The sequence below is a fragment of the Varanus komodoensis genome, unplaced genomic scaffold (genome assembly GCF_004798865.1).
Source record: "Varanus komodoensis strain SLA01 unplaced genomic scaffold, ASM479886v1 scaffold1, whole genome shotgun sequence".
Lineage (NCBI taxonomy): Eukaryota > Metazoa > Chordata > Lepidosauria > Squamata > Varanidae > Varanus > Varanus komodoensis.
This window is the reverse complement of record NW_025335268.1, coordinates 125,668,847-125,693,711: the sequence shown is the minus strand read 5'-3', so window position 1 is coordinate 125,693,711 and position 24,865 is coordinate 125,668,847. Positions and strand designations below refer to the sequence as shown.

At 40.3% G+C, this 24,865-nt stretch overlaps 1 protein-coding gene across 7 annotated transcripts in view; it reads right to left on the bottom strand.

Annotated features, from left to right (window-relative positions):
- Window positions 1–22,592, bottom strand: part of SCUBE3 (signal peptide, CUB domain and EGF like domain containing 3) — a 139,969-nt gene extending 117,377 nt beyond the window's left edge. For all 7 annotated transcript variants that reach the window (XR_006416138.1, XM_044444775.1, XM_044444778.1 and 4 more), the window contains exon 1: window positions 22,480–22,592. Coding sequence is in view for 6 of the 7 variants with exons in the window: in XM_044444775.1 (XP_044300710.1) it covers window positions 22,480–22,561 (82 nt within the window). In the remaining variant the exon portion in view is untranslated. The remainder of the gene's footprint in view (window positions 1–22,479) is intronic.
- Window positions 22,593–24,865: the final 2,273 nt, after the last annotated feature.

The following is a 24,865-nucleotide window of genomic DNA, read 5'->3' as shown; positions in this document are numbered from 1 at the left end:
GGGAAGAATAGCTCTTGTCAAAATGAATATATTACCTAAACTTTTGTTTTTGTTTCAAATGATTCCCATAAAAATTGATAAAAAATTCTTTGATGACTTAAACTTTCATATCTCGAGATTTATTTAGAGAAAAAAAACACCAAGGATTAAATTAAAAATGCTTCAGGAAGCTAAAAGAAATGGAGGTTTTGGTCTTCCTGATTGGATGTTGTATTATCAAGCGTCTGTTTTAAGTTGGTTAAAAGAATGGGTAACGTTGCAAAATAAGAGAATTTTGTATCTTGAAGGTCATGACTTGCAGATGGGATGGCATGCTTATATGTGGTATGAAAAAGCTAAGTCACATGGGTCCTTCCTGAGTCATTTTATTAGAAGATCTTTAATGTCAGTGTGGGAAAAACTAAAGCTAAAACTGTATAATAAGTTACCAAGATGGCTTTCACCTATGGAAGCTTTTGTATATCCAAATGTATTGAACTTTGAAAAGATCATAAGATATGGCGATATCCTGGATAAGGATAGTGGCCTGAAACTGGAGCAAGGAATACAAGAACAGGGACTTAATATTTCCTGGTGGTATAAGGTGCAGATGCAATCAAGATATGCTAAGGATTGTAAAAGATGGGGGTTCTATAGAGGACCTAACAGAATTTGATCAAGTGATGCTTAAAACAGATGAGAAAATTATTAAAAGACTATATGATTTTTTACTTGACAGGAAAATGGAAGGAGAACAGGTTAAGGAAACTATGATAATATGGGCACAAAACTTTGGATTTAATGTTGAACTAGAAAAGTGGCAAAAACTATGGGAAAGAAACATTAAAGTAACTTTAGCAACTTCGTATAAAGAAAACATATAAAATGTTCTATAGATGGTATTTGTCACCAAGTCAACTAGCTAAGATGTTTCCAAATATGTCAAATAGATGTTGGAAATGTAAACATAAAGTGGGTACTTTTTATCATATGTGGTAGACTTGTGACAACGCAAAAAAGTACTGGATTAAAATACACAGATGGATGGAGGAAATATTACAAAAACCCTTTGCTTTTAAACCCGAAGTTTTCTTGTTAGGCATTATACTGGAAGATGTTAACAGACAGGAAATCTATTTGATGTTGCATCTAATTACAGCGGCGAGGATTGCATTTGCTCAATATTGGAAAAGTGAGGAGCTGCCCACCAATGGATTGATTCTAAGAAAGATCTTGGACTGTGCAGAAATTGATAGACTAACTATATCGTTGAAGGAGAAAGAGGATACTGATTTCTATCGAACTTGGGACTCTTTTTATAATTGGCTGGAGAAATGGGACTTGGCATAAATTTAGAGATGTTTTTCAAACTATGATAAACTAACTGGAATTTGATATTAGAATGTTAAAAAATATGTAGTAGGAGGTTGACCCAGTGAATCCAATGTTAATGTTTGTGATGTTTGATTTTTCAGTCTTAGTTTAAAAATTTTAATAATATATATATAAAAAAAGAAAAAGAAAAAAAATCCAAAAGTCACATTAGAGAAGGACCAACCAAAATGTCACAAGCTGTAAGAAAGAGTGGCGCTGAGAAAGCATCATATAAAAATCACCAACAGTTTGGTGCTAAGGGTGCATTAGTTTTGCTCTTTAGAGTAAAGGGGGGTGGGGTGAGGCAGTTGACATAAGCTGAGCCCTCAGGCAGAAAAAGACAAAGAGATGAATGCCACAAGGAAATAGTAGAATTTATTCATAAACACACCCTATTTTTCTGCTGTTATGCCTAATGTGTTTCAAGAGTGCTCAGAGAACAAAGAAACTTCTCACTCAGGAAGTCAGTGACCATTCCATCTGACATAGGATTGTCATGTTCAAAATGCTTTAACAGAAAATTGGAGTCATATTATAAATTATACAATTTCCTCAGCCCCTTGAGGGTCACCATTTTCTGGCCTGAAACTGGTGATGCCATGCCTTTGCCCCTGGTACTGAACCCTCCTCATCCTCACTTTCCCATAACTCATCCCACCAAAGTGCTTTTGTTCCAACCAAACTCTCTTCCAATACTAGAGTACAACTTAGGAAAAAAGCAAACCAGGGAAGGACATCACCACCACCACCACCTTATGCCAGCACCACCTCCTGGAGGGAAAAGGCAGCACTTAAATCACATGCGCACCCTTCATCATTGCCAAACCTCACCTGTTTGACTGTAGTCATATCAAAGATCAAAACATCATGGTAAACAACAGCAGTAGCTGAGGACCAAACTATGAGTCACACTTTGCTAATTTTTTCCTCTTTAAACAGCAGCTGCCACCCGCAATCAGGATTGGAATTGTAGTAAGCCAGAAAAGAGTTCTAATATATTCCTTCCATGCTGGAGTCCTGTTAGAAGAACAAAGCGTGGCATCTTTCCTGAACCAAAAAGCAGCTTATGCAATGAGAGGCATAATTACCTACCCAACCATTAAGATCTGCTGGAGAGGTCCTTCTGAGAGCCAAACAAGAGAGGGGCATCCTCCATGCTTGCATTCCATCTGTAGAACATGCTCCCCAACAAGGTATGCCTGGTGTGACAGACTTTATTTAGCAGACATTTTAAAACTCAGAGCTATTAATATTTCTGTTATAACTGTTGGGAAAACTGGGTAAATCCTGTATGAAAAGCATTACTCCTGTGTGCCTTTGCATTGTGGGATCAAATCCTGTCTTCCTTCTCAAAACCAAGCAGTCACTGTTTAAAATGGCATTCCCTGCTCCTTTCTCTCACCTTTAGCTGTAGGCTACAGTAGACAGGCCATTTTAGTCCAAATTGTAAATAGTCATTGTTGGAATTCAGTTTACAATAATCTTTTGATAGCCCAGAGGGCTTCATGTGCCCTGATCTTGCAGACTGTTTAGAGTCGAGATAAGGGTCTGAGCTTATCATGAACAGTTTCTAGTAGCTTGAATTTGCATGTCTGAGCAGACCTGGAGATGGGTTCAAGTTACTCAACTAAAGTGTCAATACAGGCAATTAGAAATATTTTAATCTCATTGTTACAGTGTGATTGAATGACATTTATCAGTTCTGTATGTGACGACCTCAGAAACTTACTGTAATCTCTGCATTCTGTCATCAATTTTCCTGTACCTGTGTACTTATAAATGCCCTGTAATGGTATTGAAGCTTTGCAGCGAGTTTATCTCTGCTAGCCTTGTAATGCATTATCGTGAGTCAACCGCGGGAACCTGGGATAGACAATAAAGACGCGGAGGTTCATAACGACTGATCTTTCCTACGACCCTGAGTTTTATTTCCTCTTCTCAAATTGAGATTCCGGGATTCTGACATAACCAATCTTAGACTAGTTTTATCATTGCTTCGGTGCCTGGAGTTGATTTATGGACTGTTGTAATTTTTATTATTCAGTTTGTAGTGTTGCTTAGTTTTTTTTTATTGTTCTGTTTTATTGCTGGGTTTTTTGTTATATACAGTATATTGTACACCACCCTGAGAGCCGTATGGGCAGTACAGAAATGCAATAAATAAATTCTGTAGGGAATATGGCACAGTGAAGGGCATGAAATCATGAAAGTCCAAATTACATGTTAGGTTGTAATATTTAGGTTAGCCTTGAGAGTCAGGAAAAGGGTCCTCTTTTCTGCACCTAAAGTTTCTACCATAGGCTTGGTTAAGTGGGGGGGGGGGGAGGCGGAGCTTTGCAGTTAAACCATATGGAACTTAGGAAGCTGCATTATAGTGAACTCAAACAATGGTCCTTCCAGCTCATCACTGTTGGTATTGATGGACAAAGTCATTCCCTACAAGGTTTCAGGCAAGAATCTTTCCTAGCCCCACCTAGGTAAGTTAGGTCTGAACCTGGGTCCTTCTACATGCAAAGTAGGTGCTCTGCCACTGAGTTATGACCCTTTCATAAACAGGGATGGCAGGACACAGCAGATTTTCCCATTTTCACTGTGTTTTTGTTACAGTCTTGACTATGAAAAGCTTCTTTCATCTACAACTGAGAAAAATAGCTGGGTAAGAAAAAAAAATCCATTGCCATTGCTGCCCCTGGAACAGGAGTGAATAGCTTGTGGAAAATGTGACACAGGAATCAGAATCAAATATGACACAGAGCCTGACTTGCATGATATCTCATTATGCTGACAAATTGAGGAATCATGGATATCAGTAAATCAAATCTGGCAAGAAAAAGGGACAATTTCTTCTTCTGTTTCTTATAGAAATGTAAATCATCTTTTACATTGGAATAGGCGACTTCCCCACTCACATTTGCACCGATATGCAAAATCTATGCACATACATATATAAATAAATAGCACAGATACCCAACAGACCTGCACTGACATAATTTTGCACATTTAAAATGTGTGTAAATAAAAAAGATGAGAAAAAACAGCGACAGCCCGCAAAAAAGTAAATTCTACTTTGAGTCATATTTTCTCACCCCCGGGAATAGAGCTGGGCCTTCCAAACAAGGCCATTCAGAAAACTCAGTGACCACATTTTTCTAAATGAGACTAGGGCTTCATAGAGAGCTTGCCACTAAATGGGAGCGGCTCCAGACCCTTGGAGATATTAGGCCAGTAACCCACGAGTGAGGCTGTGGTTGAGGGTTCAGAAGTTAAATACTAATGCTCACAGCAGGATATGCAGCACCCCCTAACCTTTTCCTTCCGCTTCAAAGCACTGCTGCTTGCCTGCACATAGCCACAGACTCCACATTCTGGCCCAAGGCACATTTAGAAATTTTGCAAACTTTGGCAAAGGCTTTAAGATGGACAATAGCATTTTGTCTCCCAGCAAATCTCCAGTTGTGCTGAGTGCATCCTAGTTGCAGATACCACAGCCCTGGGAAGGACAAGTCTCATCCCACCACAGACAGAAGAGTGGGATTTGCCAAGATGCATCTAAACTACTTCTCATTCAAGACAGAGGTTCTGGAATTACCAGGCTTCGCACATTGTACCCATCTGCAAAGCTATATTTAACTTTGGATAACTTTTTCCATCTCTTCTGAAGGTGCTCAGGACAGAGAGCCAAACTACTGGTTGTCATTCTAGCCTTCAACAGACCTCTAGGGACACAGGCTGAAGGAAAAGGTAAGGAAAGTATTGTTTCTTTTTTAAAATAGGTGTCAAGACACGGGCATATGTATTTCAAAGAAGCAAAGCACATGCATTTATTGTTGGATTTCGCTCACAGTCCTGATTTCTTGGTAATCACAGAGACTGCAACTTCAGGTATGATAATGCAGTCCACAGCAAATTACCAGAATTTCCAGTCTTAGCCTTTACCCAAATTTTCTTATAGTTTGCCTCTGTTAGACTCCCCAATAGAGAGGAAAGATTGTTTGCTCCATTACAAGCAGATCACAGTCAGAGAGAAGAAGGCCATGAACTGACATAGACTTAAGATGAATAGGGAAAGGAACCTAAGATTTGCAAAACTATGCATTTGAATTTCCACTCTTAAGTTTCTCTGCAAGTTCACAAATGGGTACAAAAGGCATGGCCTTCTCAGTTGTGGTACCAATGCTGAGGAACAAACACACCCTTCCAGGAAAGTCTGCAACAACTGGTCAAGAGTTGTTTTGTTTTGTTGCTTGGTTGTATCCACTGTACTTCCTGAGTCATATTAACTGGAATATGGTTCTGGTGAGCATAATATTCTGCCACTTGCTTTAATCAATTCTGGTATCTTTGGAAGCATGTCCTTATTTAAGCCATCTGCAAATATTTATTTAATTTTAGGTAACATTTTCTATCTCTTCTGAAGGGCCATTAAGGACTACTAAAATCTATGAGCTCTACGCATCTAGGTGAAGAGATCCGATGGGTAGAAAAATAACCTTTTTGGTTGTATCTTGTTAGGACTTCTTTCCCTAAAAAGGCCCTAGGATGCTTCCAGATTCCTATTACTCATCATCAAAGGGCATGGTCCATCTATTTTATCTTTTCTTCTCTAGCAAATGTCTTCTGGTTCAAAAAAGATGGACAAAGTCTTTTCAGTTACATTACATCACATCATGTCAAGGGAACTAGATGATTGAGCCAAAAACTTAAAAGCTGAGTTTTGAAGGGGGACTTAAAAGAATAGAATTTTAAATTAGAATTAGAATCGTAGCATCATACAGGTGTTCTTGGATACAATTCCAGATATATTGGTCAGTAAGAAAGAGAGGTTCGTATCTTTTGAGGGAGCAGGAGATGACTGAGTCAAGACAGGGGACTGAGTGGCACTGGAAGAACCAAAATTGCAAGGAAGGACAGATAAGTGGGCCAAGGCCACAGAGGGCTTTATCTGTAACAACAAAGATACTGTGCTGGTTTCAGGACAAGAATCTAGTATAGGAATATAAGGAAGGATATCACATGACCTGAGTGATAAGAGGGCAAATGATACAAGTCTGCTCAACAAGATGGTTGGTAAGGTTGTCCATGGCTAAGGGCAACAAACAAAGAAGCTTGGGAAGAAAGATGAGACATTTGCACTTGGACTGACAAACCATCCAGGCAGAAATGCCACTTAGAGATTCCTGTTGGAATAGGTAGCAGCACACAGTAAGTAAGTAAATAAATAAATATCTGAGTAATGAAGGTTGGGATTTGAGCAAGGAAGCTACTTCATGAATAGTGATACAGAGTTGGGGGTCATCTGTGTGTAGGGGTACTGAAAACCATGGGGTTTGATGAAACTACCAAAGGCAGAACACATACACTCACAGGGAGGGAGGGAGAGAAGAGCCAAGAATCAAAGTTTCCCCCCATGAAATTATTATATGATATATATGAAGGGTATATGAGAAATATTTAAAATGCATAAATTAAAGGATATTTACAGGTACAAAAATGGAAAGGATTAGTGACTGCCTTAGTAGCAAAGCTTATCCTACACTTTCATAACAACATTTTATACAAATACTGCTTTTTAATCTAATAATGAGATAAAACATATCAAAGCATAAATTCAAGCTCTTACATCCATATTGCATGCATATGCAATGTTCCCAACTCCAAAGGTAGTTTAAAATGCAGCTAGTATCCTTATCCAAACCATATCAAAAATTGGAAGATTTCCAAGCATCAATGAAGTTATGACTTACTGTTATTCTGTCAGGATGTTAGAAGGTTTGCAGGGATTTAAAGTGGAGACTAAACTCCAATATCAAAGGTATAATGGTTTTAGGATTTGTCCAAGTGTACTGAATGAGGGAAACAGTGCTAGCTTCACGTTTTGTAGGGGGAGAACTACTCAAAATACACTCTGGTGGTGCCCTTTCTATGCTGACAGGCTAACCTGGCAACAATGGTGGCACCAGGATTCCAAGGGCAGGTAGTCACCCCCACTGTAATTTCCAACAATGCCTGCTGTAGAGTCTTTCCAGGCCATTGTAAGAAATCAAAATGGCTGCTCACAGAACTAGCTGGCTGGCATGGGGTGCAGTACTAGTACTGATGGGCTCTGCTAGGTTGCTGTGGCCATGCTAATTACTCTAGGACACCAAGAGCTGATACCAGGTCTGGCAGATCCATCTGGACAATGCTTTCATACCCTAAATGAGTACCCAAGACACAGTGGGCATTATCCAAGTCAACACTAATGCTTACCTAAATTATGGTGTGCTAGCACAAGGGTGTTGAGAGGCAAATTCCATTTTGAAGAAGCTCTTGGGAACTGCGTTCCAGTGGTGGTGGAGGGCTGAAGACAAAATATATGGGGTCAAAATGCCAACGATATTAGCATATTTTAGCTGAGTCTTCCTCTTGCCAATAACAAAGCCTCGGGAGAAGCATTTTGAGCATCTAGAATGGGGAAGAAGCTGCACAAAACCTGGGAATGATTGGTGGTTGTACAAAATCAGCTGGGACCAGGTGAAGGGTGAGAGGCCATCTGGGGAACACTGGAGAACTTGATTTGGCACCCAAACTCTTGTGCAATAGCAATAAAGTTTGTTGGAATGACAGGTTTTCTGGGGAAACCCATTGCACCAGCTAATATTGTTGGTACTGAGCTAGAGCTAACTTATGCTTGCACAATGTAATTTATGTTGGTGCTAGTTTCAACTTTGATACTGCCCTTAAAAGCTAAGTATTTTGGGATAATACATACCTAGAACTCCATTTGCTCCATGTCAATGAAATGTTCACTTGTAGAGCAAGTGAGCTAAATGGAAGAAATGCTCTCTTTCCCACTTGAGCCTACCTTGGCTGCCTTTGGAAAATCAAACTGTTTTGAACACAGCCTCTCTAGAACTCTGTGTACTTTAAACATACAGCCACCCCAATATGAATAGAACTAGGAATTAAAAAACTAAGAAAACAAGTGTAATACCAAGCAAATAAAATTACAGTACAGTAGTCTTGGTCTATATGAAAGACTGTATAATTCTCTTAAAATAAGGGATTGGAAACTTAAATTTAGGTCATTTCAACATGGCCTAAGCAAGGTTATAGTTCACTGTGCAGCATTTGAGCTGGGCCTTTGATGGTTTCCATATAGTTAAATTATGTGAAAAAAGAATGGACATCAGAAGTACTTTCCCCTCCTGTCCTCATACCAAGGCCAAATTTAGGCATGCACTTATGCAGTTACCTGGTAAGTGATAACAGAAATAGCTAATCACTGTCCCCTGTGGCAATTGGCGTCACTACAGGTTCTCCATGAAGAATCTACTGGACTGACTCTACCCAGGCTGGCCATCAGCACCTCCTGGGTGAGCAGCAGTATGAGAGCACATCCTGTCTTCATGAAAATTTGTTTGCACGATACAGGATGCCTCCGAACAGGTAGCTCCTAACATTGCTAATCAAAGGGCACTGTGCAACTATTCTATATTTCTCTCCTTACAAGATTTTTCGGAACAAGAAAAAAGACCAGACGGTAATGGGAAAACACAGGAAGCTTACAATATGAGACAATAAATGAACCCCTGTAACACGATGTGAATAAGATAGGGCAAGAAAAGCTTTCCAAGGTATCCTTTTCTTGCCCTTTGCTCTCTGATCCCCATCACTCTTGGGTTTTGACCCCAGTTTCTAGCTACAGACTTGCTCCAGAGAGATACCTATGGTCCAGCCATGACAAGTGGCCACCACAAAGATGGCAGCATGTGTATATTTAATTACTTTGACAGTCTACATTATGATTCTCACCTTCCAGAAAAGGGGAATAGCTTCTAGGTTTCATCTGGCACCTGCTGATAGTGCTAGTAAGAACTCATTCATATGACGAACTTGCCACAATAAAATCTGCACTAATCAGATCTGGGGAAGATCTAGCACAAACTGAAGTAGGAAAGTGACAGGACAGCCAAGCAACAGCACAATGAATATGGACTAGGAGCTGCAGGAAAAGCATATGGGGAAGCAAACACATGAACACTTCTGCATATACTGGACACTTTATGGATCCACTGTATCCATATCCATAGTATGTCAATTCAATTCTGAGAATTGGCTTCCTGACCCCAAATATCTACAGAAAGTGCTGCATCTCAAGCAGAGATTTCAAAATCTGATGCAGAGCCAGACTACTGAAGCAGAAAGAAGGGACACACATTCTCCCACACACGAATGTCCTTTAAGAACATAAGATCCCTACTGGATCAGACCAAAATGCCTATCTAGTCCAGCATATTATTTTCCAGTGGTCAACCATAAGTCTCCAGGGAGGTCACAAGCAGGATGTGGGAGCAACAGCCTTCTCCCATTTTTGTTCCCTCACCATTGTTTTTCCGAAGCATTATGCTTCTTTTCCCCTTCATGGATCATTGTCTTGCTATGGCGAAGGGGCTTGTGTAGCACAATGAAGCTATAAGCTATGCTGTGCAGGGACACCCAAGACAGTCAGGTCGTAGCAGAGAACTCTGACAAAACGTGATCCACTGGAGAAGGAAATGGTAACCCACTCCAGTACCCTTGCCATGAAAACCCCATGGACAGTATCAACAGGCAAAGAGAGATGATGCCAGAAGATGAGTCCCTCAGGTCAGAAGGTATCCAATGTGCTACTGGGGAAGAGCAAAGAATTAGTACTTAATAGAGACAGAAAAAATGAAGTGACTGGGTCAAAGCCGAAAGGACACTCAAAATGACAGAATGATCTCAGTTCGACTTCAAGGTAAACCATTCAACATCACAGTAGTCCAAGTCTATGTCCCAACCACTGGTGCTGAAGAGGCTGAAGTTGACCAGTTCTATGAAGGCCTACAGCACCTTCTAGAATTAACTCCAAAAAATGATGTCCTTATCATCATGGGAGATTGGAATGCTAAAGTAGGAAGCCAAAAGATAACCGGAATAACAGGCAAGTTTAGCCTTGGAGTACAAAATGAAGCAGGGCAAAGGCTGGCAGAACTTTGTCAAGAGAACATGCTGGTCATAGCAAACACTCTTTTCCAACAACCCAAGAGACGACTCTACACATGGCCATCATCAGATAGTCAACACAGAAATCAGATTGACTATGTGCTCTGCAGCCAAAGATGGAGAAGCTCTATACGGTCAGTAAAAACAAGACCAGGGGCTCAAATCATGAGCTTCTTGTTGCAAAATTTAGGCTTAAATTGAAGAAAATAGGGAAAAGCACTAGGCCACTCAGGTATGACCTAAATCATATCCCTGATGAATATACATTAGAAGTGACAAATAGATTTAAGAAATTAGATCTGATAGACAGAGTGCCTGAAGAACTATGGACGGAGGTTCGCAACATATATGCTACCTCTTTAGATGTACAAGAGGTAGCATCTAAAACCATCCCAAAGAAAAAGAAATGCAAGAAAGCAAAATGGCTGTCTGAGAAAGCTTTACAAATAGCTGAGGAAAGAAGGGAAGCGAGAGGCAACGGAGAAAGAGAAACATACACCCAATTGAATGCAGAATTCAGAGAATAGCTAGAAGAGATAAATGAACAGTGTAAAGAAATGGAAAAACACAACAGAATAGGAAAGGCTAGAGATCTCTTCAAGAAAGTTGGAGATATGAAGGGAATGTTTCAGACAAAGATGGGCACGATAAAGGACCAAAATGGCAGGAACCTGGCAGAGGAGATTAAGAAGAGGTGGCAAGATTATACAGAGGAACGATACAGGAAAGAGTTTAATGTTTCTGATAACCACGATGGGGTGGCCACTGACCTCCAGGCCAAGCATCCTGGAATGTGAAGTCAAAAGGGCCTTAGGAAGTCTGAGCAACAACAAAGCTAGTGGAGGAGACAGTATCCCAGATGAGATATTCAAAATCTTAAAAGACGATGCTGTTAAAGTGCTACACTCAATATGCCAGCAAACTTGGAAAACTCAGCAGTGGCCACAAGATTGGAAAAGGTCAGTTTACATTCCAGTTCCAAAAAAGGACAATGCCAAAGAATGTTCAAACTTCCGCACCATTGCACTCATTTCACGTGCTAGCAAAGTTATGCCCAAAATCCTACAAGCAAGACTCCAGCAGTATGTGGACTGGAAACTACCAGAAGAATAGGCAGGGTTTCAAAGAGGCAGAGGAACTGGAGATCAAATTGCCAACATGTGCTGGATCATGGAGAAAACTAGGGAGTTCCAGAAAAACATCTACTTCTGCTTCATTGACTATGCTAAAGCCTTTGATCATGTGAATCACAACAAATTGTGGCAAGTTCTTAAAGAGACAGGAGTACCAGAACATCTTATGTGTCTCTTGAGAAACCTGTATGCAGGTCAAGAAGCAATAGTGAGAACTGGACATGGAACTACTGATTGGTTCAAAATTGGGAAAGGAGTACGGCAAGGTTGCATACTGTCACCCTGTCTATTTAACTTACATGCAGAGCACATCATGAGAAAGGTGGGGCTAGTTGGAATTAAGATTGCTGGGAAAAATATCAACAACCACAGATATGCAGATGACACTGTTCTAATGGCAGAAAGTGAAGAGGAACTAGAGAGCCTCTTGATGCTGGTGAAGGAGGAGAGTGCAAAAGTTGGCTTGAAACTCAACATTAAGAAAACTAAGATCATGGCATCTGGTTCTCTCACTTCCTGCAAATAGATAAGGAAGAAATTGAGGTAGTGACAGATTTTATTTTCCTGGGCTTCAAGATCACCACAGACGGGGACTGCAGCCAAGAAATTAAAAGACGCTTGCCCCTTGGGAGGAAAGCTATGGCAAATCTAGACATCATACTAAAAAGCAGAGACATCACCCTGCCAACAAAAGTGCGTATAGTCAAGGCTATGGTTTTCCCAGTTGCAATGTATGGCTGTGAAAGTTGGACCATAAGGAAGGCTGAGCGCCAAAGAATTGAGGCCTGTGAATTGTGGTGCTGGCGGAGACTCCTGCGAGTCCCTTGATCGTCCTAAGGCGATCAAACCGGTCAGTCCTAGAAGAGATCAACCCTGACTGCTCTTTAGAAGGCCAGATCCTGAAGATGAAACTCAAATACTCTGGCCACCTAATAAGATGGAAGGACTCACTGGAGAAGACCCTAATGCTGGGAATGATTGATGGCAAAAGAAGGGGACAGCAGAGGATGAGGTAGCTAGATGGAATCACTGAAGCAGTTGGTGTGAGCTTAGGTGGACTCCGAGGGATGATGGAGGATAGGAGGGCCTAGAGGAATGTTGTCCATAGGGTCCTGATGGGTCGGACACAACTTCGAGAATAACATAACATGTTTCTTTTACTGTTAGTGGCACATAGCCACAGGGGCTAGTTGCCACTGATAGCCTCATCTTCCCACTATAACTCTCATACCTTTGACCTCTCCAATTCAAGTAGCAACAATTTGAAACATTACCCTCTCTCCCCAGAAAACAATATCAAAGTAATATATACATGGATCAATCAAGCAAATGCTTTGGTAAATTAATAAATCTATTCAGCATTTCTTATTAGCAATTTTAACATGCTCATTCCAAGGGGACAGGCTGGACTGGTCAAGAGGCTTTACCTGTGGTGAATGTAAATTATCCTTGTTCATATGATAATGACTACCTGTCAGACCCGAGTTGAATTTTGGAGTCACATATTACTTGTTGCATACAGACATACAGATTTTTTTTAAAAAATTAGTCAGTTTGCTTGTCAAATATTTTAAATGAGTTTGAAATACCTATTTCAAACATAGGTAATAGTTTGGGCTGCTTTCCCCTCCAGCTGTTTAATTGCTGTGTTTCAAGCTGAAAGCTCCAGAAAATTATTGTAAAAGCAATGGGGGGGGGGGTGGAAACAGGCAGCTAGCAAACATATACACCTAGAAAAAATAATCCATAATTTTCTTCTGTTCCAAAGAAATTTGAATTTTTGAAGCTTATTTTTAATTGTATATAATATACATGAACATACATGGTGAATGTATATATATGTAGTTGTTGGCAGTCTTGCAAAGTTTCCATTTCAGTTAAGCCAAATTAGAACTTTATAACTTCAGTAGTCCTTTTACCAGTGAACTAACAGCCACCTCAGACTCTGTGGTGCATTTTCTTTGGAGGAAGGCGCTTCCTAAGGCAATTTGTATTACACTTAAGGAGTCTGGTCACAAGAAGACACATTGCTTTGTCTGTAAGATTATAAAAGGCAGTGGCAAAAATGCCAGCAACTTTGCCTCCCCCAATCTTAAGAAATGGGTTTAAAGAGCTTAGGGAGCATGCTTCAGGTATCTCAAAGATTATAGCTTGGTGTAGCAGATTTTCAGTGAAATTGGCAACTCTAAGTGACTTAAAGCTCTTGTAAAATCTCACCTGTCTGTAATGGTAATGGAATGGGGTAGTGATCACAGCAGTACTAGTGTGATGTAAGATGTAATCTAACAGCTAGTCCCCCAAATTCTGCCACATTCCAAAGTGAGCAAGAAACAGAACCTAGACAGGTTTGTAGCATTTACTATCAGAAGATGTAGCAATGCTCACCATAATTAATGACTTTAAAAAGAGATTAGGAAAATTCATAGAAAATAAGGCTACCAATGGATGCTAGTTGTGGCAACTGTATTTATTCTCCAGGGTCAGAACCCTCTGCCTAGTTGTTAGGGGTCAACAGTGCAAGGGTTCTGTTGCACTTACATCCTGCTTTTGGGCTTCCCAGAGGCATATCACTGGCAATGCTGGGAACAGAATGCTGAACCCTGATCATTGAACCAGATACGCCTTGTCTTAGCAATAACTACAATAATTGCAACAGAAAAACCTTTACTGAACCCACACAAATGTGCTTACTCAGAAGGAAGTCCCACTAGGATTTACTTCTAAGTAAGTGTGCATAGCATTGTACCATGGGTTTGAAGAGGGAAGGGTCACACCTTCATCATAAAGCCACTGGGACTTTCAGCACTGGAAAAAGGATGCTAACGGAAACTCCTAACAACTGGCTTCTAACACATTGCCCTCCATGTACTTGTTTGCTTTTCCTTCAGGCAGTGCTGATGCAGCTTCAAGGGTATGAGAGAAAAGTCAGTCCATTCAGCAAGAGGAGGGGGGCGGGGCGGGGGGTAGAGGGAAGAGTGCATTGATAGCTGCAGCAATAGAGAGAGAAAGGAAAGTCCCTTGCATCCCAAGAAACAGGTGTAATACTTCCAAATGATGATGTGGGAAATCAAGTGAGGCCACCTGATTATCTTTGGTGCTCAGCTGCCTGGCAGTTTCATGTTGAGTAGCAACTGAGCCTTGCACTGTATGTCTGGCAGATCCACACAAGGCATATAGCACAGTGCCCTGTGGGTTATACACATGACTCTTTCTTAAACCTATCCTCTCTCTGCCACTACCAATACCATGCGCAGCCATTGAGCACTGTAACGTATATCATTGGAGATAAACAATTTGTCCCCTCTTCCCTATTTTGTGCATAGGATATTATCTGCAACAGCTATGTGTACCTTTTATCAGGCAACAGCAATTCTGGAGTGCTCATATGCTAGTCATTTCATAAATAAATCTGAAAACCATAGAGGAATGGAAGAATCATTGCAGAGCAATCAGAACTAGGTAGCCTAGTATGTTTAAATATTATATCCTATTTTTAGCCATTCCTATAGGGACACCCTACTCCATCCTGCAACTTTTGTTCTAAGCCTCCCTTATTTACTTCTTAATCAGCAATTAGGCAGTATAGTATTTGCATGTCCTTCTTTAAAAGTAAACAAATTACATTCCTGAACACTAACCCCAAGCCCTTTCAAAGAACAGTATCAGACTTTTAACATAAATACATTATTCCATCTGGCCATATTGCTATGCAAATCCAGCACTGATGCACTTGCTCTGCCCCTGCTCTTCTCTTCCCAAAGCAAATAGCAGTATGCCTATACGCCAACAGCAAGTTTTTCTCATACCCACTGCACTAGTGGTACCTTTCCTCTCCCAGATACAGGCAGTCCCTGAGTTACAAATGTCCAAGGCCATAAATAGGCCATAAAGCCTCTTAATTTAAAAAAATTACTGCAGAAAATCATCATCACCATCAAGAAAGTTAGTGAAAGAGGAGAGAATGAGGCCTCCAAAGCATACCTTACTGCCCTACCCACCCAGAGCATGAAATCACTCCAGCATTTTCTTGCTGCAAAGAGGAGGCACTGGTAAGTTGGGGTGGCGTGGCGTGGCGTGGGGTGGGGTGGGGTGGCGTGGGGGGGAGAGATTTATGGGTTTTTCCAGTTTCACAGGAGTACTGCACCCTGAACCTACCTGAATGTGGAGGGCTACACATGATCCAACTTAGATGTAAATTTGATGAATTTCCATTCTTAGGAATGGAACTTGTTCATAACCCAGGAATTGCCCATATATAGAGAGACTGATTACCACTCAAGAAATACTGGAGCTAGTAGTATTATAGCGCTAAAGGTAAACGACCCAATTGCATGAGAGACTAAAGAGACATAAGTGTGCTTAAGCAGACTTCCAGACATGTTCCTGATTCACTTCCCAACCTCCTCAATGTTCAGCCCAGTCCAAAGAAATCATATGGAAATACTATCTTCTGACACTCTTAGAGATGCCACCAAACCAACCTGCATGATTCATTTCTTGTGATTATAGATATATTGGGGCCAAAATCCTTTCTGAAAAGTTTCTGGAATGGCATATGTGACACTAGACAATGTGACAACCTTGAGTGTGCGCTGCCATTAAACTATGGGTTGTTGTTACTGTTGAAATGTGGATTTTGTGTTCTGTGAACCCAGCCGAGATAATAAACCACTCCAAACAATCCACAGTTCACAAGCCAAGAACAAGCAGTAGGAGCCAGTGTGGTGTAGTGGTTAAAAGTGCAAGAATGAGACTCCAGAAATTTGGGTTCTAGTCTCCACTCAGCCATGGAGCAAACTAGGAGACTCTGGGCCACTCACAGTCTCTCAGCCCAACCTATCTCAAAGAATTGTGGTTGTGAGGATAAGAGTGAGGACAGGAAGAGAATATGCAAGTCTCCTTGAGTTCCTTGATTTAAAAAAGTGGGATATAATAAATAAAGATTCTTGTTGTGGGCTGTTCACAGTTAACAAGCCATGGCTTATTAGCAGCTGGGTTAAGTTTCAATATATTCAAGGTTAATATATTACTATCTAGTCTACTCATATCATACTTTGCTGCCCTGGTTTCCAATCCCATAGCTCAAACCATAGCCTGCTGATTTCAACATCAAGGTAAACTATATTTCAGTAGACTAGAATGTTGCATGCAGGAGTAGAAGAGAGAAGGAAGCATTCTAACTCATTGTTTAATCTGTACCCACTAAACCTTGGTTTGGAGAATTGTTGAAACACAGTCATTAGTTCCATCCATAAAATAGTGAAATCAAGGCTCAAAGCTGCAGAGTTGTTCAAGGCTACTGTTAGCAAAGGAGTATTTCTAGATGTCACATCTGAAGCTCAGTACACAATCAAAACTGATCCATATAATCCCTTAAAAAAAGGGTTCTCCTGTCCATGTTCACACATGAAGTATTTTGCTAAGGAAAAAAACTGAGCCTAATTACACTGTGTTGGGACATGCCTTGCTCCTTGTTAGGCACACTATGTAATGGAAAGTAATTATACTGTGTAATTATACTTAGATAGCCAACCTTGTATATATAACTCATGAAACAATATTATATGGTTCACACGTCTTTGATGTCCATAAAAATAATGTGATATATAGTTTTTTCTCCCATTAAAAGGACTTGATGAACTAATTCCAGTCTCAGGTCCATTCTTGTGAATAACCAAAGAAGAAGAACAGAGCATTTGACAGCGTTTTCTGTCATTACAGCTTGCTGACTTCTCTGTGTCTCTTGTTGCTTTTTATAATAAGACTGTAGTCCTGTGGTTTGGGGCTGTGCAATGTCAAATGTCTGACTGCAATATACATTTCTTTGTAGATTTCTTTACATTATTTTTGTCTTTTTATAAGATCCAAGTTTGGTTTTTACTGTTTTTCATGGTAACAGTCTACTCTGGAAAAAGTAAACTTTGTTTTTGCTCTCATGCATGCTTATTTTATACTAACATGGATAACGATTGCTCTACATTCCTGGTTTGCACTTTTAAAAAAGCAGTGCATTTGGTAAATTAGACCTGAAGGCTGGCATCATTAGGTAGGTTTCTGCACAGAGTGATGTCATATTAGTCATAAAGACTAAAAGGCTAACTTCATTTATTGAAAAAAACTGAATTCTTTGTTTCTTTAGGTGCTTTTTAAAAAACTAATTAAAACCATCCTTAAAGTATTTACATTCCACTGAAGAAAGTGGAATTGCACAAGCCCCATGATGTGCTGCATAAACTGAAGACAAGCCAACACACTGAGGCTAGTTTAAGATTGTGAAGACAGAGTACACTTTATTTACCATCATCATAAGCTTCTCCTAAGCCTCTCAGGGGACTTATAACTTTGAAAATGAAGGTTAAAGTTGTTCTAGAATATTTTCCTATGTAGATTATTCCAGTGTGACTTTTCTTTTTGAATAAACAATATAACCTTTACACTTTCAAAACACTAATGCCCCTCAGGACAGGATGATTCAAGGTGTCAAACATTTAAACTGTGCATGAGTGTTACAAAAGAAGACTCTTTGCCTTTTTCCCAGTCTACCCCACTCTAAAATCTAAGTACAGGCATGTTAGATGTTTTCAATCAAAGTTCTCCTTTGAACTGCTGCATGTTGAAATGTTTATGGTTTTATATTTCATATTTCAGAGGTACAGGAGACAATCATCCTTTATGATTTGTTGAGTGAATAAGCAGGAGGAGGAATAAAGGGGGCTGAAGAGAAAAGAGATGTTATATGAGGAGGTGGCAAGAATTAAGTGGAAGAAAATAGATCATCATGTATCTACAATCAAGTGAATTATATTCTTTAAAATCTCCCCCATTTTAGGTCCTGCAGGTGCATTTTGACTTTAAAAGAACCCATCTTATTATTTCCCAAACCCATCAGTTCTCTGTATCATTCTTCTAACAATCATGTTGTACAGTGTTGCCTCTGGAGAGGTATGAATTGTAATAGGATCCAGACACCTTTAAAATCCATTGAAAGATAATCCATAGAAGAGTTAAGATTTTATCACAGCAAAATTAATGATTTTAACTGTACGTTAGCAGTTATTTGAATTGTTCATCCTCTGTATATTTAGTACTCATTAGCTCTTCCAAAATCCAATTTTGCTGCATTTTACTGGGCCGCCATTCTGCATGAGGAGAACTGATGTGCTAACTGGCATGTACAAGAGCACATTTAAGAAATATTAGCAGAATATTTTCATTCTGGACTCTGGGTCCAAGTGAATATATCCCTAGATTATTTAACCCATAAAGTTGCAATCCTATTCATTTTAGGCAGAAAAATACCTAAAACTCTCAGCATTCCGCAAAACAAACGCTGGATTTTTTTTCTGCCTAAGCATGCATAGGATTGCACTCTAACCAACCCAGAATTCCAGGTTCAGATGGCCCAACAACAACCCAGAAACAAGGTTCCTGATTGAAAGCAAAAGGGACAAGCATAAGGGAGGCAGTATACTTATTTGCTCCTGCTCAGGCCTGATAATCCTAAATTAACCCAGTTATTTTTGCTACATGCAACCATTTTGATTTCCAACAGTTATAAAGCATGGTTCTTATATCTTTCTTCCTGTCATTAACAAAATCCAGGCTGATCAGATATTCAAGAGATACTGTTTATAGAAAAATTATTGCCATTATACCCATTTCTCATCCAAGCTTTGAGAGCAGAAAGATGAATCCTAACAACTCTTGAGTCATATACCCTGAAAAACTCCCAATTAATATAACATGACACTTGGTTTGAGAACTGCAACCTAACAAAATTCCTGAAGTTCACACACAAAGTATAATTCAGGTATTTCTGTCTAGTGGTTTGAGGCAGTGCTTCAACCTTAGTTAGACCTTCTACCTTTCTCCATCTCTATCTGAACACCCAAACAAATCGTACATTTGGAGCACTGTCCTCCATGTGCAAAGGAAGCAGAATGTACTGGCAGAACAACATTTACAACTCTTTATTTATTCACATCTCCCATTACCTGTTTATGAAACCTAGATTAAAGAGATATGCATTCATTCTACCTACTATCCCCAAACTGTTTATAGCAGATGCCCAACAAAAACAGAATCTTTCAACTTTTCTTTAAAGGAGTCTGGTGGGTGATCAAAACCTGTTTCTTTCAGTCTAAACTTCCAACAGATCATTCATAACATTATTAAGACTGTTAGCAAGGAAGTATCTGAGTGGGATTTGGGAATGGCATTCAGAAATGTAATGAAGAAATATAAATGAATAAGCCACACAAACACACAGCTTATTTCTTAAATTGACTATCATAACATGTACTTGTGGTGCCTTCAGTGCTTCTGTCACAGCATGGCAGGCTGAGCAAATCCATCATTTAAAAGTTTGGTCAGCTTTTTGAAGATGGGATAGAATGTGCCAGGCCAGCCTCTCCCTCACCATTCAATGGACAGCTGTCACATTTCACAACAAAATCCACTGCTCCTTCTGCAAATGCCTTTGCCTCTGAACTGGCAACAGGGGGAGAGGAAAACAGCTGGCACTCTGTATGAAGTCAGACTTGGCCTTGGCCTCCAGTTGATGGCCCTTAAAGTACTCACAAACATTAATTAAATTGTGAAACTTCCATGCGGAAGTGGAAGAAGAGGGGCAGAGCAAGCAAGCAAGAAAGAAATTTTCTCTCTTTATCCCCACCTCTGCACACCCATCCCCATGCTTTTGTATCCATCCAGTCAAAGAAATTCACTGAGAACCAAAAGTTAAATCAACAGTACATTCAGGTGAACCACCTGCACTTACAGAGACATCAATCCAAATGGACATCCCTTTCAAAGCAATGCAATGCAGAAAGAATTCTTGAGCACTGGATGGACATCTGATTTATCCCCAGTTCCCAATTCAATAAGTCAGACATGCACAGAAGCATGTGTTAGGTTTGCAAATCTCTAAGGAACAGGGTGTTATGGAGCTGGTTCTCAGCACAAGCACTGCAACCCGAAGTTTAGCCTTTCCCTTTTGGCCCCAAGCTAAAGAAAAGCAAGCAGCATCTCCCTTTCTTCAATCTAACTCTCAGCCTGCCAGTGAAAAGCTGGTGCTGCCTCCATGCTGCTCTCTACTGCTGGCATTTGGAGGAAGCATTAGAGTAGTGTGCATACACTTGCCCTTGGCCCCTGTTACTTTTGACAGGTTTGAGGAGTTAAAAAAACTCTTGCACATCATAAGGATTCCTCTGGTATGCAGAAATTTTCTTTGACCCTATGCAGGCAAATCTGACCACTCAGTGCATCCACTCACATCATTAAAGAAAACATCCATTTCATCTTATGGCCACCTGCTCATTCAGAAAATGACTGGATGCCAGATTTCTAATGATTTTTTTTTTTTTGTCTTCAACCCATCAATATACCAGCTATTCTAATACTTCCTTGTGTTTCAAGGACAACTGTGTTTCTGCAAAACTTCATAGATATCTGTGTATGTTGCTCTTGATGTGCAATTTTCATTCAAAATCACAACCATTTCCAAAGGAAGAAAAAAGTCAAAGAGCCCAAGTTCAAATTTGTGTTTGGCTATCACTTACCCTCCATCAGTACCCCCAAATTTCCAAGAAACATTTTCACAATCAGCTGTCAGTAACAGAATTAATTTTACATTTTCTTCATGACAGGTCAATGTTTCAAATATTCTGAAATGCAATGATCTTTATTTTTTAAACTAAAACATTTTTAAAAACAAACTCTAAATTGAGAATAAATGCTCAGGATTCCCATCTCATGTTAACCAGCATGGTTCCACTGAAATGCCATTTTGGTTCTCCTATACTGGAAACTGATGTAAAGGCATTTTTACCTGCTAATTTTCATCAAACAAGAATCTAACCCAAATTCACATCATGCTCCCTCCCCTTCTTTCCCTGAAGGTATCTGTCAAGTCTCTACAGGATGGAATTTTGCTTTGCTGTTTTAGCATAAATCTGGCCAGGGCTTCAATGGAATTTGAAACCAAAAGGCCTTAATAAATAAATATTATGATAAGAATATGAAAGCAATGCGTGCACTGAAGATAATTGGAGAGGGGAGAAAAGCCTAAGCATTCCTTTCTAAGCTAAAATCATAAAGCTTTACTTGAAGCCAAGTCCTCTCTTTATAAAGCTTGCAAAGAACCACAAGAAAAAAACCTCATCTACTTTTCCAGTCTAGTTTTCCTTATTTTATTGCAAAAAAGGAAGACTTTTAAATAGATAACACAGGAACCTTGAGATTCTCTTCAACTTGTACAAGAGAAGGGAAAGAAGCAGCACAATCCACTGCTATATTGCTTAACTCATCAAACACCTCCTGCCCACTCCGATATTTCTATCACATGCTTTTCCTTCCATTTCATCCTGAAGTGCCATGCTACAATTACTGCAAAGTAAAGCTTCTGTGTGTGTGTGCGTGCGCTCGCGCACACGATCGAGTACCCATCAGGTGCTATTTTTTTCAATCTGAAGAGACCACAACATAATCAGGCCCTTTCCAGGTAGATCCACGTAAAAAATGTCTCTTCGCAAAGAATGTCTACATCTCAAGCCTCACTGCGGTGCATAAACACGAATCGCGTTCAACAATGATAATGCACGTGTTACGTCTCGTCAGCATTCCAAAAGCGATTGCCGATTAAATTAACAAGAGAATGAACCAGGGAAAAAATTACAGATAGCAAATTTCTTGGTTCTGACTGTGGGGAAGAAATTAAACTTTTCCTCATAGCCATCCACCTCTCCTATCCCCACGACCCAAACAACAATTTTCAAAGCATTTCTAACTAACATAATTAGTAAAAACTAATGGAAAAAAAGCAAACCTTTTGCAAGCGACAATAAGGTATTTGCTAATCTCGCAAATTCACCTAAGGGTTAAAAAACAGGGGAATAGTCGCGTATGTATTTAACACACACACACACACACACACGTGCATATCATATGCAAGCACAGACGGTGGCGAGGGGTAGATTTTTCTTACCTTGACTAGCTTTAGCCATGGTGTTGCCAGAGTAGAGGAGAAAAGAAAGTAAGCACAACCCAACAATCTCCAGGGCCCCCATTACAATCGACTTGTGTGCAGAAGGGTCGAACCGGGGGGGGGGGGGGGAGATCTTCTTCTTTGATGCTTTAAAGCAGCGTACCGTCAAACAGCATGCAAACTCTAACCAAAAAAACAAACGCACAAAAAAGGTCTGTTTTCCTGGTGGTGGGTGAAAGCGCTACTGGAGAAAGGACGGTCAAATCTGCACAGGACTCCGTCTAGTTTTCCTGATGCTACCAAATAGGAAAAGGAAACCCGCAGTATCTTTTAAGTGGACTTGATCGTCCTCCCTTCAGCTGCCTCCTTTTCGCAAGAAGGAATCCCAGCCAGTTCCAGTTTTGTTAGAGAGCAGTAGTTCCCCCCACCCCTAAGAAGTGCCTTGGTCTGGTGTTGGGGACCTGTGAAAGGTCCATCCAAGCAACGCCCTTTTTCCTTTCTCTCTTTCTTTCTTATATGCCTTTGCCTGCTCCTTCTTCACTCCCTCCCACCCGGCCAGGCTCTGCTCGGCTCTGCCTGCAGGAATTTACAGTCTGCCACTGGGGGAGCAGGGCCAGTAGCCATGGAGACAGCTTCCCTGGGAGCAAGGAGGTCAGGCCAGAGACCACGTGCAATCAATGGATCAATGCAAACTCCCGTGCGAGCTCCAGACCCAACAAGCCCTTCGCAGTCTCTTCCCCCCACTTTGCTGAGTTAGGGAGGAAAGAGAGGAGGGGCATGAGAAAGGGGATTGTGTTGAGAAAAGAGAATTAAGGAGAGGAGAAAAAGGCGCGGGTGGGGGGAACCAGCTTACAGATGCCGTGACCTGCGACACTTTTTTTTCTTACTTTTTGGTGCCTGCCTGGTCTGAAGGCAAGGGAGACGTGTTCTCGGAATCAATGCAGACTCCAGATCAAAGAACCTTCTTTCTATCTCTGTACAGCTGAGCCGAGGGAGATGAGCGGGGTTGCGATAAAGCAGCGATAGCAAAAGAAGAAACAACCCTGCAAATTGTCTAGACTCTGTGCCACGTTATACTACCCTCTCCTCTGAATGAACTAGAGATTTTTCTACCAACTTTTCTCTGAAATGTGACCATCCCATTCTTGTGCTTGCTTAGTAATTTGTAATTACTCAAGCGATTTGGTTTCATTGCTTTGTATTCTGCAACGGTATTTTCAACTTTTCTTGTTTTCATATACTTTGGAAATGCCCTCCTAGTATGGGGTTTACTGTGGACCAAGGTTCAGCCTCTTGAAGTTGCTTTCTGTCTTGGAAAGAATTCAGGCTTGTGAATGAGTGAAGAGGAAGAGTACTTCTAAGCAAGTGCAGAATGTTAGGCATGGCACTCTGGCACCACATGCTTAGGATTAGCAGGGGTGTTTAGGAAGATCCTGAACTGTTTTATGAGAGGTACTGGATTCCCCATTTCATATTAGCTGTGGGAATGGTTGCTTTTCTTCTCCCCAAGACCCAGCAAATTATATAAATTGTTAGATTCTATATTAGAATATTAACTTTTCTGAGATTTTTTAAAATGTAATGTCTAATGGAGGTGGAATTGGTGATTCAGTAATAGAATCTGGTGGGTTTGGGATCTGGTACTCAAATCCATCTGAGATGGACATTTTTTGCTGTTACCTAGTGCTATTTCATCTTTCAGCAAATATGACATATCCATGGTACAATGGAGAATTAGAAGAGTAAGCTTAGAAGTGTTGTGCACAAGACCAGAAGATTAATAACCAGAAGAAAGATTCTATCTTTCATAAGGGCTTGGCTCTACCATTAGATAGTGAAGTGGCTGCCTTAGACTCCTGATTTTAGATTTCATGAGAAGTCTGCTGAACAAACAATTATAGAATGTTTTGCATTGGCTTGCTTAACTTCAGTTCAGGAGCTATTGTGGCCTCTTGACTGGGGCATGTGTATATGCTTTGTTGCCCCATGACAGGTAGCAAAATATTTTGGGCGAATGCCATGTTTGTCAAACTACACTTTTTAACCGAGAAATTACTACCCAAGGTTCCTTGGGATACATTCCAATGGCAGCTTCCTGTGTTCCCCTATCATGCAATTGAATATAGAAAATTATATCTGGGAAAACAGATACCTTTACTACTAAGGCTTAATTTACACTAAAGTGGGCTAAACATGAGCTGTACAAACTCCAAATACTGATGAAAACTCACATGATCAAATTGAATGCTCCTCTAGACAAAATCTTTGCATGTTTATCTGAGAAAAGACTAGGCTAGAACTTCACCCTAACATCTAGTTTGCTTTGTGGAAGGCTTTTCTCCTCTGAGCTTCCACCTACAGTTTGAAGTGGTTTATCACCACTATG